The 17,425-nt window shown below is 38.5% G+C and overlaps 2 protein-coding genes across 2 annotated transcripts; both read right to left on the bottom strand.

The window, feature by feature from the left end:
• Positions 1 to 3,075: 3,075 nt before the first annotated feature.
• On the bottom strand, positions 3,076 to 5,396 carry csdc2b (cold shock domain containing C2, RNA binding b; the record flags this gene model as incomplete). Its single annotated transcript, XM_079252256.1, has 3 exons — positions 5,148 to 5,396; positions 3,884 to 4,006; positions 3,076 to 3,238 (listed from the first exon to the last, which is right to left on the bottom strand). The coding sequence occupies exons 1-3, from the start codon at positions 5,327 to 5,329 to the stop codon at positions 3,076 to 3,078; spliced, it is 468 nt and encodes a 155-aa protein (XP_079108382.1). The 5' UTR covers positions 5,330 to 5,396.
• A 3,678-nt stretch (positions 5,397 to 9,074) lies between these two features.
• Positions 9,075 to 17,289, bottom strand: polr3h (polymerase (RNA) III (DNA directed) polypeptide H). Its single transcript, XM_079253464.1, has 6 exons — positions 16,975 to 17,289; positions 13,927 to 14,023; positions 13,569 to 13,655; positions 11,721 to 11,784; positions 11,356 to 11,590; positions 9,075 to 9,535 (listed from the first exon to the last, which is right to left on the bottom strand). Exons 1-6 carry the CDS (start codon positions 17,083 to 17,085, stop codon positions 9,485 to 9,487), a joined length of 645 nt encoding a protein of 214 aa, XP_079109590.1. The 5' UTR covers positions 17,086 to 17,289; the 3' UTR covers positions 9,075 to 9,484.
• Between the last annotated feature and the right edge of the window lie 136 nt (positions 17,290 to 17,425).

Raw genomic sequence — 17,425 nt, 5'->3', positions numbered from 1 at the left:
AGGTCACTTTTTCAGAAAAATTCTGCTCCCTAAATACATCATTATACTGAGGATGAAGTCTTTTGAGACATTAGTTCTTTGACTGTAAACACTCCTTTGTCATGAAGGGCTATGATGCACCTGTAGACTTCCATTCACATATGAAAATGAGATTTTAATGTGTCACCGTAGGATTGACCATGTTATACAGAGAAAATGTCTGCTTATTGGAATAAAACCATTTTTTTGGTTGCTGTCTCTGACTTTACGCTTTTTTCCACATTTGACTCATGTCTCAATGATCAGCGCTGCTCCAACCTCTGACCTGTCATCCTGCACGCAGCCACTAGATGCCATCTTTCTCTTAATCAGTATTCTTTGCACACTCTGTTCTGTGTAAATGTGGTGTCCTATCCTGTCATGGCCTGTTTCGTTTCACCCGCCCTTCTAAAAATGACCCAGAGTTCATTTAAAGGCCTCATTTTAATCTGCAGTCATTGGCCAATGAGTAAAATTACATACGTTATTAAAAAAAAAAAAAAAAAAAAAAGAAGAAGAACATGGGGCTCATCATAACACATTGCATGCACAACAATTGATCATTACAAACAAAGAAAGCTAAATAAATTCAGAGAATAAAATAGAATTCATCTGTGGGATTTAGAGAAAAATTCCAATCAAAGATTCTGGATGCTGCATCAGTGATGTATCCTGGGGTCATCAGGAGTTTTGGGTCAGTGAATGCATCATGAAGCCTTTTCCCAGGGTGATCAGTCTTTAGCCTGTGAACCAGCAGCATTTACCAGCTGGGCCTCCTTCAGTCAGCCGTTCTGCTGCATCTGTAATAGATTTGATGGCCCTGGCTCAAACCCAGGATCTGTAGCTTGGCCAAGACTACAGAGAGGCTTGTCTGTAACACACCTCAGCACTGCCTTCTCTGTCAACTCCTGGTACTTGATGTGTTTCTGAAAGCAGTAACATGAGACTGTACAGATAGCAGGCAGCAAGTAGACCTGCATGCCGCGGTGATCACCTCACTCCATTCACATTTACTTACACTGCTATGGGTTAAGAGTTACTAATCATTATCAGCAAATGGCAAATATCTGCAGATATAAGTTCAGTGCTTGACAGGTTCTGGCAAGAAACTGTAAGGATTTTTACAGTCATGCAGAATCTTCTTCAACCTTTTCAAGTCAGCATTTTGAGCTGTCAGTTCACTGCTGCATTTAGTTTTCGAATAGTCCCCTCAGAGACCCATAAAAATTGGCTCTCAAAGTTTATTTTTATCCCTCATGATAATCAAGACTTGAGGCTTTTAGTCATTTGATCAATGAAGAGTTCAACTTTAACCTCATAAAAGATTTTCCTGAGTGGCAGAGCATTGGTATTTCCCCAAAAAGCAGTCACAGACAATCATTTAAAAAGCAGAGAAGCTGCTCAGTCATGAACTCTTTGGAGGTTCCTCAGATCTTATTCACTGCACCAGACTGTAGCAAAGAGGAAGCCAGGTTGTGTGAAAACTAGGATTTCTTTTCCACATCAAATACTCAATGTGTGTCCTGAGTGAGAAAACATTGTCACTCACACATGAATTACTAGCGTGGGTTTTTATTCAAATGACTGCTGTCAAAACATGTTTCTCACTTCTGAGACAAAAATAAGCAGATTTTCCACTAAACTCATGAATCACATTTTAATTGTTCTTTTGAGGCTCAGTAGAAGAAATAATGGATATTACTGCCAAAGGGGCTCATCCGCAGAAAGTTTCACTTTGGACAGTTTCAGGCAGTGACACACACACAAACACACACACACACACAGACAAGATCTACAGCAGGGGTGTCCAAAGTCTGTCCTCGAGAGCCGCTGTCCTGCAGGTTTTCGATGTATTCCTGCTTTAACACACCTGACTTAAATTAAACGGATCTAACAGCCAATGAACTTCAGCACAATGACACGTTAGTTTGAGTCAGGTGTGGGCTGAGGATCGGAGCTGGACATCCCTGATCTACAGGATCAACTAGATCTATGTGATAAAAATGACAGTACAGTGTAGCATTTCACCCTGATAAGCTACAATGTGACAATAAGCTCTGTTGGCACAGAAACTGTGGAAATGCGAGGCTCACTATCACATGGACCATGCTCGCCACACACAGACAACATGCTTTCCAAACAGCCATTTTTACACAAGTTCAGTAAGTTTCTGACGTACGGCAGCAGTTTACAATAGAGGGAGTTAAGTGCAAGTGTTATCTGTCTTATCCAAAATATAAAGCTTGTATTTCTTGGACATACATATCAAGAATCAGAATAAATAATCAACCACAAAACAAGACAATACAAGAAAATTGATGTATTTTTGCTGACTTTTTTTGTTTGTTTGTTTTGCTTTTTTTTTTTTTTTTTTTTAACTTTGCAATTAAATCTGTCTTCTTGATCAAATGTTTCCCTCATGTGAAAACAAATCCTTAAATTTCACTTCATCTTTCGCTCCTAACTTCATATTTCTCTTTCTGCCTCAGATAACCTTCCTGTATTTGTTTCTAAAATGCTGATCTGAAACCAAAAGATCATGAGACAAAGCACTTCGCCTTCCTAAACTGATCTGCTGCTCTCTAGGCTCCCAAATTACCACCTCCTTCTTCCTCTCAGCAACAGGCATTTTAATCTCCTTTACAATGTCTGATGAATTCAAAGTTTATACTCAATTTTTCAAAGTCACATGACGCTTTCACCCAACTTGTGACTCTGGAAAGTTTGATGATGCAAGTAGCTACTAAATAGGAAGCAGAACCGATGTTCCAGTCTGCAAATGTTTCCCCACTTTAGTCGTGATCATGAAAAGAAAAGGTATAATGACAGCTTGTTTAGAGCAAATTTAACAGAATATATCGGCTCTGTGAAGAAATAACTGTGAGCATCAACTTATTACTGACATCTTTGATGTGTAGAATATAATATCTTTTAAAAACATAATAGAATTGAGCGCGGCAAAATCATGAGTCCGAGTGGACCGTCACCCTAAACCTCACCCACCCACTCCCCATCCCCAACCCCATTCCAAGGCTGAGCACCACCAGAGATCAGGCCCTACGAGCTGATGACCTGTCCAGACCAGGTTTCATGTTTTGTCCCTGGGTTTAGATGTATGATCTTCACCTCCACTGCCTGCACTTTCAGGTTCTTCGGTGGAACCCGGCACACTTTGTACGTAACCTCGTCCCCCTCGACTGGAACGTACTCGCCCTCGATACTGAAACACAGAAAACATGAAGCGGTGAAGCCTGAGGGTGGCAGTGAGCTGCATGGATTACAACAAAACACAAGAAGTGTTTTAACGACTCAAAACTGGCCAAAAGCAGATAATTTGTTTTCATTTTTTCTTGTTTTTCTCTGCTTTTAAGCAACAAAAGTTTATTAAAATAGAAAATCTTCTTTCTATTCCTTTAAAACTTATTCTAATTTCACCAACCTAAATGCAGTTTTAATTTAAAAAAAAGATGCATTTTAAGTTCATTTTGATTTAAATCATTTAACCTACTGCAGCAAGACGAAACGCAATGCAGTGCTTTGAAGTTGCCTTCACAGACTTCATATATCATGATCCAACGCACAAATTACAGAAACAAGATCTGCTGCAATGTAGAAAATACTATCAAAGGGGAATGTTGGATCCATGATGTAGAGACTTGTTTGCTGGCACAGAGCATGCTGCTGCATAAAGCATTTGCAGGAATGCGCGTTTGCTGGGAATCTTCATACATCGATGCACTGAATATTTCAATTTCCTTAACTTATTATTATTATTACTGAAGAATGTATTAACTTATTTATCATTGAGTTGATACAGCAGATCTGCAGTTAGTTTGAACCACTGTGCATTTGTGTTGTCACTTACTCTGAGATATGAACAAAGATGTCTTCTCCACCGTGGGAAGGTTGGATGAAGCCATGACCTTGTGATCTGGAGAAGTTCTTACATACGCCCTTAAAAACTGGTCCTGAGTGAGCTCGAACTGTTCTGAAGGCAAACAGAAGACAATCAAATGCTTCATTTTTACTATAAAATTGCACATAATGCAGCAACTTTTATTTGGTTCCAGTGAAGCAGAAAGGGTAGTATGCAGCGGGAAATACTCTGTTTTTTTTCTTTTTCTTTTGATGCATTAGTCACTGAATGAGATAATTATCATGTAAAAATTAAACAAAGGCCTTCTGATTGCAGGATAAAAAAAAAAAAAACATTAAGACCCTTCTGTGCTCTTCATCATCAGTAAATCGCTTGCCTTTATGTGGTCTAAACACGTCTCACAATAAGACCAGTTTTCATTTTATTCTAAATTCATTCTAGCAAATATTCCTCTGTTATTTAAAGATCTCTGGTTGATTTGTGAACATTTTGCAGCTGGAATTAAAATGGTGTTTATATTACTTTAACCATCATCATGCTATACAAATCATCGTTATAAAGATTTGTAATCCTTAATATGGTTAAAATGAGATAAATGGTGCCTTTTGCTGTCTGTTAATCCCATTTATAAGGCTTTTTATGAACTATTACAGAATATCCACCTGAGTTGTTGGTTGAGTGAAGTGGCAGCTATTTTTAATCATAACATTCTCATTTTGTAATTCATGGGAATCTACATCTCTGAGGACCTCTTCTGGCTTGCCAATACAATGGCAGTCATTCGGAAAGTAAGGTGGTAACAACAAAGCTGCTGGTGGTTTTTGAGCCATGATCTTCCTGACAGGCTGTGTTTCAGGATTTCAGTATGGCTGAAGAGGTTTAGTCGGTGTTTCATGACTGATCCAACAGTTGACTACACGTGTACGAATCCTAACCACTTTGGTTTTGGTGCTTTTATCCAACAGCAGTGATTCTTGTTTTATAAACTTTAAAACTGTTCTGTATCTAAACTCCTAATAATGCAACTTAACCTTAAAGAGAATATTTTTGCTTCTAAACCAACGTTGGTATGCTTGCTGAAGTGAAGTTCCATAAAAAATCCCACAAATTAACAGTTTTTTCTGCTTGAATCTAAACTTCAGTAAATAAATGATCAGTCTTCCAGGACATATCATGCTCTTTAAAATACAATTTAGTGCTCTAAAACTAAGACTAAGCAGCAAGGGTTCCTCTTCAGCTCAGTATTACTTACGCTGAGTAGGTGCGAGTGCGCTTTGTTGGCAGTGGGCTGGGCAGATCCCGTGGAAGAGGTGGCTCTTTCCCTTCCTCCCACACCCGGCTCCCCTCCCTCAGGAAGGGGAAGGAGAGGATGAGAGGGGCATCAGGGGAGCGCAGCGGTGTCCCAGAGGGTGACGTGAGGCTGGGATCTGCCATGTCAGATGTGATGAAGAGAAGTAGGATGGGGGATGCAGATGCAGTATTCTACTTCACCAGCTGCTGTTGCTGCTGTTCCTTAAACTGCTGATGTTCTGGTGACGTCCTCCGCTCTGTCTGTGGGTCTGTCCGCTCAGATGGGCCTGCCTCACTGTGGACACTCGGCTGTTATGTAGGTCAGTGCCGTCGATTCAAGTCCGTCAAGATGGCTCACTGTGAGGGGGAAGAGACCACAGAATGAGAACAAATGGGGATCAACGGGCTGGCATATTTCTAACTGATGGCAGAGGAAGATGGGGAGGGGGCTGCTCTCAAGCCACAAACCAAAGACACTGTGAGACTTGTTCTTTGTGCTTTTAGCTGAATGTCAACCTCATGCAATATGATAAAAGAAAAGAAAGAAAAATGAGAAAATCATGCACACTGTGACACAACAAACCATTATCAGTTCATTCAGCAAGTTAATAGCTGTCAATAAAGTAAGGAGGAAGAGATTTTAGTGACAGATCAGTTTTCATTAAATCCAAAATGCCTCGAGTTTACAAGCTTGTTCATTTTGGAAAATGAGATACTGAAAAGATTTTATGGAGTTTTTACTGACAGACTTTTCCGTAAGATGAGTTTAGGACGCAAAATACTGAGCAAAAGTCAAAATCCCACCCATCATTTCTTCATACTTTGCTCCCAAGTGGTCTTGAGCAACAGTTTTCTGAAGGCCTTTCAAAGTTTCTTCTGGACATTGGCTGATTTTTCACCCATTTTCAGCTCAGTGCTTTCAGATTACCTTCATAAAGTCGCTTAACACTAAATAAAGCATTAAAGCATAAAAAGGCAACCAACTCAGAGAATGAGCAAGTATATACGCATAACACAATTTAGATAACCTGTTTTAAATTTATCATAAACAGAGTTATTTGACTTTGTTACAAGCAACCTGAAGGAAAAGCATAATTTATTCTCGAGTTTTAACTTGCATATATGTTAAATATAACACAGTTTAAGAGACATAAAATAGTACTTTTTATCAATAAGGTGGTTCCTAAAAGAGATATTAAGATGGAAATCTGTCTCAACATGATGTGCAGCGTGTGTGCTTAAAATAATTTGAGCCCTATAAGTGAATCTATAACAGATAAATAACATCTAAAAGTGGTGTATTTGTGGCTGAGTGTGTGTGTGTAGGGCGGTAAGTGGTATCTGGTTCTTCAGTTAATGGTGGCTGCCAAGAAATCATTCTGATGGAAGGGAAATGAGCAGGAAAAGACTAAAATATGCCAAATGGTTGAGAACTGAACTGAACAACAGGTCTTGTGAAGCAATGAATCTTCTTCAGAGCCTGAACCTCTACATCAATGGGTACGGTATGATGTTTTGTAATTCACAAATAATAATTCGGATTTAAATAATTCAGAATTAATGTATTCTCCTATGAAGTTAAAGCAGTTTTAGATGACTTTGACAGAGAACAGAACAACAGGCAGAATACATCCAAAGATCTTTAGAAATGTTATCTAATAAGTCTGGAGAATTATTCATGAAGATCACTTTAAAAAAATAACAAAAAATTTATCTAAGACGGTTCAAGACTGTTGAAGAATAAAAGATGCTCATACTGAAGACTGCCTGCAAACTCTGGGGTTTTTTTCCTTATACATATTGTATTTCTAAGTGGTTTTTGCACCCACTTCCTGTTTTCTTGCCAATGACCTATAGTAAAAATGAATAAATAAATAAAGAACAAGGGTGGCTCAATATTGCACAGTAAAGTAAAAATAGGTAGAATAGCCTCTTTAAGTCCCGAGTTACTGTGAAGGTCTGAATAACTTCACCTTGATCCTTCCCAGATCTCCATTTGGCCCTATTGCAATCTACACACCACTTCCAGTCACCATGATTACTCCCAAAGCTTCCTAAAGCATATCCACATTGATGACTTTTCTTTTTTTTTCACTTGAGCATCTATAGTTGGGTGTATCCTGTTTATTTCAGGGACCCGTGACTGTAATGCTTCTATATATGTGGTGAAGAATGGATTCATCGCACACCGTGTGGTCAGGTGACCTTGCCTTTCAGTTCCTGTAAATCCTGCCACATTAATCTGATCTGTACAATAGCCTGCTGATCTCTGCTCAGTTTGGATTTCAATCTAGAAAATGGCCACAGTTTGGGAAAACAACACACCGTTTGGTAAAGTAGGCTTATTTATTTGTTTATCTCATGTATGATGACGCAAACAGGCGACGTGACGTGACGTAGGACCAGCTGCAGAACGTCGCCTCAAGTGGTGCGTTTGTGACGTCAGTGACCTGTTCCCTAATGATTAATTACATATATCCTCATAATCCTTCAAGACTGCGACATAGGTCAGCCGACAACACATTGCTGCAATAAAATGAGGAGTTTTCTGGATAAGTAACGACTGTCAGCAAAATCATCACAAAAGAGATCACCTCATGCAGTCATGGCTCCCATTCCTGACTAGTAAGGACATGCAATCCATGGCAGCTCTGCTTGTCCAAGTCAGAGACAATTTCCTCTCTGTCTCTATCTTAGTGAATGGGCATGGACAGGCATGCATGTGTGTGTGTTCCTGCAGGAAATGTTCTACTCGTTCACTTTTCTTTCCACCAGAAAAAGATCCCTCTGTGTAAAAGAACAAAACAAAACAAAAAAAAATCTAATTCCTCTGCAGTGAAAAGGTTGATCTCAGGAAACAAACCCCACAATCTAAACTCATCAATTTCTCTAAAGTGTTTCAAATATGGTCTTTTAAAAAAAAAATCCACAACAGTAAAAACACAATAAGAGAGAAAAACCAGGGTGAGAGGTCGTTTCATGACAACAGCTGCTCATGAGATCAGTCTCGCATTTACTACCACATGAACCAATAAACTCTTTAAATAAAATAAAATAAAACGTTTCTCAAAGAGGCATGCAAAGAAATCTTGAAACAAAGAGACGACGACACACTCCCCCACTTCTCCAGCTGGAGCTCCAACCTGCACATCTCCCCAGAAAATGTCACTTACCGCAGAGGGTGCGCCGAGAGCTCGAGGACGATCAGCAAGTCAGAGTGTGTTTTAAGTCCTTGTGGATTATATAACGAGTAATTAAATAAATAAGCCGACTTAAATTCACGCAGACCGACGGAAAAACCCCGATGTGACGGTGCGGATGGGGCTGCTGAGTCTGCGCAGCCGGCGGAGATTCCGATGGCGTGATGCGACTGCGTGAAAGTCACTTTGGTCATTCCCTGACCCGCATCTGCAGCCGGAACAGCGAGCTCTGAGATCGGAGGTTATCTGCCTTCATATGTGCACTTGTACAACCGATCTAATCCAAAAGACTGTGGGGAAATTGAATCCAGAAAGTAAATTACACACATCTGGGCTACTATCAGTACGGTTATATACTTCTTTAAAAGATGAGATGGTATCTCTTCAAAGTGATCAGTTTCAAAGCTTCACAGGAAAAAAAGCATTTAAATAAGAAACACATTCATGCATTTCTTCATCTCCAGTCTGTAAGGCAGTATTTCTGCTGAAGGTCGCATGCAACCGGTCTGTTTTAGTTCAAGTTTCACAACCCAGCTGTCACATGAACAACTGTCTTCTGCTATTTGGATTTCACTATAAACACAGATCTATGAGTAAGTCACAACAAAACCGAGTAGATCTGCTATAAACATGTGGGGAAGCGTCCTTTAGTGTCCCTTCAACAGCAGGATTTAAAGGGCTGATCACTAATCTCCTTTGATTTATTTGCTATAATCACTCAAAATGACAAATTCACAGATCACAGCCTGATCCTTTGTTGAAATGCTTTTACAATATGAAAAAAACTGTGGAAATAAAAAAACTGATAAAGCTGTTTTTCTCACAACTGAGTTAAGAGTTATGCATGTGAGGCTCAAGTAATGAGAGTTAAATATATCAAATGAACATTGTGTTAGTAAACACGTAAAGAGGTAATTGTAACTGTAAGCATAAAGCTGGTATGCTTCGGGCTGTACTCTCAGTACAACCAGTGTCCATCATCAGCTACTGGAACACTCCAGCTCCACTTCTTTGTGTTTGTTGTAACACACAACAGCATTCTGCGTTTTCTGCCGTCGGTCCTTGTGTCTTATAAAGGCCATCTTCTTCCTCGGTTGTGCTAACTGTTCCACCATGACAGCAGCCCCAGTCCAGGCTCGCAGATGGTCCCCTGAATGGGGGGAAAAAAAAAAAGAGAGAAGCAAAAGTAAGAATGATGTTACCTTTGTTACATAAATGACTGCATATTTCTGGTAACACACACGGCCAAGTGACAGCTGGTTTTTGCCCTACAAAAAAAAAAAAAAAAAGAAAAAAGCGACACATGCAACAAGAAAGGACAAACAAGATTATTTATCTCCAAGTGGAGATAAAGACAGCCAATTTAAAGCTTTATATTAGAGATGGTTGACAAAGAGCTAGAGGGTCTAAACAACCTGAAGCTTCATATTTGCTTGATACAGTTTCATTATATTTTATATATTTTATATATATATATATATATATATATATATATACACACTTTTTTTTTTTGCATGTCTGATTGTGTTAAATACACTGAAAGTGAAGTGGCTCGACTTTAAAGGTATTACTTGAAATTACAGTGAACAAAATGAATTTTTTAAAAGAAATGAAGTGCTAAATTATGATTTTCTTTTTTTTTTTTTTTTTTTTTAATTCTTTTTTTGCATGTTTGCATGTTCTCCCTGTGTATGAGTGGGTTCTCTCTGGGTACTCCGGTTTCCTCCCACCATCCAAAGACATGCATGTTAGATTAATTGGTTACTCTAAATGGCCCATAGGAGTGAGTGTGAGTGGTTGTTTCTCTCTGTGTGGCCCTGTGATGGACTGGCAACCCTGCATTTCGCCCAAAGACTGCTGGGATAGGCTCCAGCTTCCCTGCAACCCTGAATTGGATTAAGCGGTTAGGAAAATGAATGAATGAATTCTTTTTGCTGTTTTTTTCATCAAAGTCTTCTTAACTAGATGGTTTGGATTATGACTCATTTACACAGTAACAGGCAGGAGTAGAGGCTGGATGATGTAAGAGCTGTGTTCATGCACTCAATTACTTCTCCATCATCCCCTTTAACAGTTTACAATACACGTAGAGGTCAGGTTGAGGTAATAGTCCCAAGATCCACGACAAGGCTAATAATTAAATCCTTTGCCCGACCTTCTGAGATATTTAGTAAACTGCTGGTTCCTTGTTCAAACATACAGCTCCACCTGCACAAATATGAACCTGATGAAAGAGCCATCCACAGAAAATCTCTGCTACTTACTCACCATGATGTTCAGTTTGACAATGAAACTAAAGTCAGATGCATTTATGTGGAAAATCCTGCAGAGCAAAGATGTAAAAGCTCAACTGCAATTCAGCTGCAATGAGTTAATGAAAAGCAGGGAAACAAGTCATTCAACTAAACACCAACAAATAATTACCTGTTTGAAGAGGATTAAAAAAACAGAAAAATGGAAAGACGATGACTTCAGGTTACTGATCATAAGCAACAAAACAAAAAATGAACTGATTAGAAGTTCAAGTTAAAGTTTTGCCCTTATAGTCTGTAGATCAAAAAATAATGGAAAATCTCTGAAAAAGATTACAAGACACAAACTATATTATATATATATATATATATATATATATATATATATATATATATATATATATATATATATATATATATAATGTATACATATAAATATGTAAAAGAGCAGGAAACAGTCTAAATACATTAGCAATATCATTGCAATATCTTGTGTGGTTCTGCAGACCTTCCTGCTCTCTTGATTGGCTTCACCTTTCTGGAATCAACCAAGGAAACCAAACTTACATTTACATTAAAACCAGAGTAATTATCAAAACACAAAATATTACTATTTCAGAAATGTGTAATGACACCCCAGCGCACGGCCTCCTGAGGTGTGTAGCAATCTAAACAATCTTTCAAGTTTCACTTTAAACATCTTTAATGTGACTCTTACAATCAGAGTGTATGGGGCCTCTTTCTTCTCAGTGCTCTCCTCTGCCGGTGGCGCCGTCGACTGTCCCGGCTGTGCTGGCGTGTCAGACGCAGCTGTGGCTGGCCCCGTTGGCGACGTGTCCACAAAGACCTCGTCTGACACCCGAAAACGGATCTCCTCTCCTTTGTCCATGTAGAGGTCGTGCGCTCCCTCTTCTGTCTCGTACTCCCAGAGCCAAACCTGCTCAGCTTCATCGCTGAGGCTGCAGCTAAGGAGAGCTCCACTGAAAAGCACTGGCACAGTAGACCCCAGCATCAGCCTGAGGCAAGTCATGCAACTTCAGATTAAATACATAAACAGTATTTCAACTTCTTGGGTCTGGATACAATCTTGCAGGTTGCTGAAGCGACTCTGGAGGAATGAGAATATCATCGAAGAAGCCCATCGTCACTGCGAATGCAGGCAGATCAAGGTTATTTACAACTTTTTTTTTAAATTATTTTAACTTTTATGATAGGTGAAAAACAACCACAGCATGAATAATTAATAAATAAAATGCATGTAATTTTACAAAATAAATGTAATTTATCCCATTTTATTCACACTGGAAACCACTGATAATTAATCAGCTTAATTTCATCTGATTAAATCGAGTTGTTCTGATCCCGACTGATTCTAGCCTGGTCCTGAAATTAGCAAGCACATCATAAATAAACTCATGTATGTTACAACTCGTTTTAATCACAGACGTGTGGAAAAGTGAACATTTTATGCAGCATCTCTGCAGCAGCTTAAAGGAAAACTGACAAAAGAAGCCAAAAAAAAAAAAAAAAAAAAAAAAGGCTTTCATAAGGGAGCTGTAAAAGGCATGAAGGGGGTAACGCGGGGGCATGCTAACCCAGTCCGAAGGATTTAATAAATGACTTCATAGATTATAAAATCTGAGGAAAAACCCAGCAATGCAGCTTAAACTTAAAGAGCTGCATGTTCATCTTCTCTTTGCATTTGTGTTCTGCTCTGCAACAATGTGTGTGCATGTGTGTGGGTTTTTGTTTTTACTGTGGTCCCCAGTCACAGATTTTGTCATGCAGGTCTACTGGTTTCTTTTTTTTTTTTTTTTTTTTTTATTACTCGATTGTTTCTTGTGGGAGTCAGATGTGTGGAACATTTCGCCGCTTGTTTTGACACTGATCTTTCAACCAGCCACTGATGTTACTGAAGTATTCAGCACTTGGCCTCTGCCGACTAATTATGCTTCAACTGGCGTGCAAAAATAGCTGAGAAGCAAAAAAGACACGAGAACGCAGGCTGAACTGTCACTTTAATGTTTGGAAGCAGTTGGACGTTATATTCAGGTCCCACTTTGTATCGTGTTTTGGAACTGACTCATTACTGGTACCAGTCTTATTTTTAACCCCAAGAACTGTGAGGATGTTACAGCTGTTTTTTATTTGATCCAGTAAGCTTTTCATACACAATAGTCACCACTGTGTGAAATGTTCCCTTCACTTCTACTTCATGCTATCCATGCATGACAATGTGCATCAATCATCGTGCATATGAGTGGTATCAAAAGTTAAGCTGCTTTTTTTCTTTCATTTGTTTCAATCACTAAAAATAAATTAAATTAATTTATTTTCAATGCATCTACTTTGTAAGGTTTATACAAGATTACAGATATTTCCATTAAAGTATTTATTTAAAAAAAAAAACAACATACATGCATATTTGCAAATTTCAGATGACTTCCCAGTAACTTCCCTTTTTTATGTGGCATAGGTTGTAAAAAGTAAAAATATTAATGTAAAATATATTTATCTAATGTATAACTAATTTAAAATTATTTTATTTTTACTGTTGATGATCCAATATAAGCGTCTTTGTTGAATTATAATGTGGCAGAGATTCAGTTCCTGCTTTAAGGATGCTGTTAATAACTAACGTCAGATTTTCCCATCAAGGTTCAAATAGACCCTGTTATTGTCATTTAAATAAAGGAGTCTTTGTACAAAACCATCTTTATTTATTTCTTTACATCGAACATTAACTTTGAATACTGAGATTGTGATGCACTTGCATTATATATTGCATTACATACATTTAGAAAAGGGAATTTTCTATACTGAATCATAACATTAGAAAAACACATAAAAAACTAACAAAGAGCATAAATTCTCATTTGTTGCAGTGCTAAATCGGAATTTGTGCACGCTGATGTGGAAGATGAATCTTACCGTGAACTCCTTCCTGACTGCAGTACTTGATCTTGCCGATGAGGATCTCTTCGAGGAAAGGATGGAAAACCACATATCTGAAATGAACTGGCACAAAAAACAAAGAAATGTGGGATCAGATCTAAAATGACCACTTGACCCCTCATGGATCACACAATCAACACGGCTCCTCTAACATTAAGATGTTTGTTAAAATCGAAAAACAAGCACTTTAGATTAAAAGCCTGAGGTTTTCAGTATACAAATTAGCATGTTTAAATGAGCATACTTCAAATCCCCCTAATGGTAACTGGTAATCTTGCAAATGTCCAGTTAATAAGAGACTTTTTCACAGCTGGGTTTTTTATCATCATCTCACCTTTAGTGTGCGAGGCGCCGTCCCCTGGGAATATATAGGAGTCCTCCAGTTTAGTGATGTCATACAAGCAGATGCAGAGACCCACGTTGTAGACCACCTGAAGTAAAGACAGCAGCTCAAAGTTTATTATACAAGATATTAGCCGGTTACTCAGCATCAAACTTTTGTTTGAAAAGCTTTACGCTTTAACGCGTAATGTGTCATAACTCATAAGTCTATTGCATCACTACACAGTAAAAACTTTGTTCTAAACTCTGTTGCTGCAGAGAACATTCATGTTTTTAAGAGCAGGCTAAAAACTTGTCTTTTTAATTTGGCTTTTGCTTAATATTTATTATGTTAGAGTGGATATTACATTTATTTACTTCCACCCAACTCTTTTTAGGGACATTTTATTGTCATTTATTTTGTTTTATAATTGATAATACTGCTTTTATAATCTTTATTCTATTGTTTTTATTTGAAATATTTATCGTTTTATTTTTTTTTTATGTATTTGATTATTTTTAGAACATTTTCTGGTGTTCCTCTGCACTGGGTGTCATACTGGCCGTGGCTGTGTGCGCACGTTTCATGTCTTTGGTCTTTTGACTAGTGACCGTGATGGTGCCCCTGATACTGTGGTCTGGTCGACTCCTGGTGCAGACAGCTCCCTTACTGGGCTCATCTGTGCTCAGCAATGTATAAGTAGGTAGGTGTGTGCATGATGTTTAAGACAAGTGTTGGAAATTGATGTTGGTTGGGTGTGTGTATGAGTGTGTGTGTGCGTTTGAGTGTGTAAGAAGGGAGGGGCTGATGAATTTTCTTTGTTGTGTTTTTATATCATGTAAAGCACTTTGTGTTGCATTGTATTGTAGGAAAAGTGATTTATAAATAAAGTTTGATTTTATATAAACATATTTGTTAGCTAGTTTTTTTTTTCTCCCATGACATTTTGCTACTGTGCCACAAAAAGACTTCAGATTAAAATATCAAAATTGCCTGTCTGTTATTTCTTGGGTCTGAATGAAAGAGTTTAACTGCAAACGACTTTATGAAAGACATTGCTGAATAAGTGTGAATATAGGATGTTTACCAAAACGTTAAATAACACCATGGTATTATTGCTGAATCTGAACGCTACATCTGAGGGGCATCTTAGTTGCTGCCTCCTCATCTCCTCTACCCTCCTGCTTCTGATCTGAAAACTGACACATTAATCTCACATTGGAAATTCAATTTAAACAGATAAATTGTAAAATCTATGGTCTGATGACCGAGTTGAGTTTTGCGAGATGAAAAAAGTCTGCAGACCAGAATCTGAGCTATTGTCATTTATTTTGTTTTATAATTGATAATACTGCTTTTATAATCTTTATTCTATTGTTTTTATTTGAAATATTTATCGTTTTATTTTTTTTTATGTATTTGATTATTTTTAGAACATTTTCTGGTGTTCCTCTGCACTGGGTGTCATACTGGCCGTGGCTGTGTGCGCACGTTTCATGTCTTTGGTCTTTTGACTAGTGACCGTGATGGTGCCCCTGATACTGTGGTCTGGTCGACTCCTGGTGCAGACAGCTCCCTTACTGGGCTCATCTGTGCTCAGCAATGTATTTCATTATGTTAAATAACACCATGGTATTATTGCTGAATCTGAACGCTACATCTGAGGGGCATCTTAGTTGCTGCCTCCTCATCTCCTCTACCCTCCTGCTTCTGATCTGAAAACTGACACATTAATCTCACATTGGAAATTCAATTTAAACAGATAAATTGTAAAATCTATGGTCTGATGACCGAGTTGAGTTTTGCGAGATGAAAAAAGTCTGCAGACCAGAATCTGAGCTTTAAGGAGGTTTTTTTGGAGTAACATTTTTGGCCTGCAGCCCTACTTCAAGTGTGCAGACTTTTCTTTTCTCATTCCGTATCACATTTCCAGTCCAGCACCCAGCATTACTCGTTTGGGATGTCCATGTTACTTCACTTGTTTTGCTTTTGAGTTTTGTTCCATTTAGTTCAAGTTGGATGGGAGATTGGGTTTGACCTCCAGCTCAATCTGTTGGTTTCCTTTTGTAGGCTATTATGAATTGGCTTTCATTATGTTTTTTTTTTTTGTCTGTAAAGTGTCTTGAGATGGCATTGCAGTGATTTGACGCTGTATAAATAAAGTTGAATTGAATTGAAGTTTGAAAATTCTGAATCTGAGGCAAAGACATCGCTGTTTAGTGTGTCGCCTTTCCCTTCCTTAACTGCTCTTGTTTCTGGCGGGGGGGGGGGGGGGGGGTAGGACAGGAGCTGATGACATGCAAACTGAGAAATCAGATAAGGGGCATGGGACATTTTCTTTTAACTGGCATGGAATTATAATTGTCAACTTTTTTACATTCATGAACACAATTCTTTCAGTATGAAGGTCCTGGGAGGCTTTTCCTAAACCAAAACAAGGGCCAAAGGTTGGATGGTATATGTGCAGCCATGTATTTCATACATATTCAGATATCTAGAGCAGGGGTGTCCAAAGTCGGTCCTCAAGGTCTGCTGTCAGATTCTTAATCTATTTCTGTTTCAACACACCAGACTCAAATTAAATAGATAACAGCCTATGAAGGTCTGCATAATGACTAATTCATTTGAGTCAGCTGTGTTGGAGCAGGGATGCATGGAAAACCTGCAGGATTGTGGCCCTCGAGGACCAGCGCTGGAGACCCCGATCTAGAGTTAAATAGTGTGTTTCCTTATTGAGAAGGACAACTCTATCTTAAAACTTGCTCTTTTCTTATGAAGATGCTTCTGTGAAACACATGCCTCTGATTTATCATAGCTCACAAAAACGCATCTCAGGATGGGAGACTTCTCTAGTTTAAAGTTGACCTTAAAAGTGTTTTCATTAGATCACTGAAACTTGCTGTTGTGCAAAACACGTTAGTCAGAACTGACGGAGTCAAAGTCAAAATGATGCATTTGTTGAGCTTTATTTTGCATACTCTATTGGATAATTTACACAAGTTTGGAAGTAGTAGTTTAGAGAGCTGGAAACTTAACCCGAACCAGTTGAGTGTCAGTCACCTTGTTGGCCAGTTTCTTGTTCAGCTCCTCCGCTATGGCCTCGTTTAGTTGTTTATGGAAGTCCCACGGTGGGATCCGGACGGTGTCGACCATCTCCACCAACACGAACATGATGCACACTAGTCTGTGAGCATCAACTAACTCACGAACTCATTCATTCATAAAAAATAAAAATAAAAAAACACGCACACGCGCCGGTGTGACAAAAGAAAGATCCTCAACCTAGCAACAGTTTTTTCCCTGTCCTAAATACAACTACAGAATCAAGCAAACACACTATAAAACAACCATAACAACACAGCTGAAATCTAACAGTTTACCTAAACTTCACATAGGAATCGTCCATGACGTCTCCACGTGATTATTTACGACAGTACGTCTTTACGACATGTCGCAAAACTTAAAGCGACACTTTCATATTTATAAAAGTAGTACATTTTTACATGTGTAG

Source organism: Telmatherina bonti (genome assembly GCF_933228915.1).
Source record: "Telmatherina bonti genome assembly, chromosome: 14".
Taxonomy (NCBI): Eukaryota; Metazoa; Chordata; class Actinopteri; order Atheriniformes; family Telmatherinidae; genus Telmatherina; species Telmatherina bonti.
Note: the sequence above shows the minus strand (reverse complement) of the source record. Positions and strands in the feature narration are given on the sequence as shown.

Excerpts from the sequence above, each read along its gene's own strand:
- polr3h (XM_079253464.1), bottom strand. The coding sequence starts at position 17,085 with ATGTTCGTGTTGGTGGAGATGGTCGACACCGTCCGGATCCCACCGTGG. Across the intron at positions 14,024-16,974 it reads ACAAGAAACTGGCCAACAAG|GTGGTCTACAACGTGGGTCT; the intron begins GTGACTGACACT and ends TCTTTACTTCAG. Across the intron at positions 13,656-13,926 it reads CGGCGCCTCGCACACTAAAG|TTCATTTCAGATATGTGGTT; the intron begins GTGAGATGATGA and ends TTTTTGTGCCAG.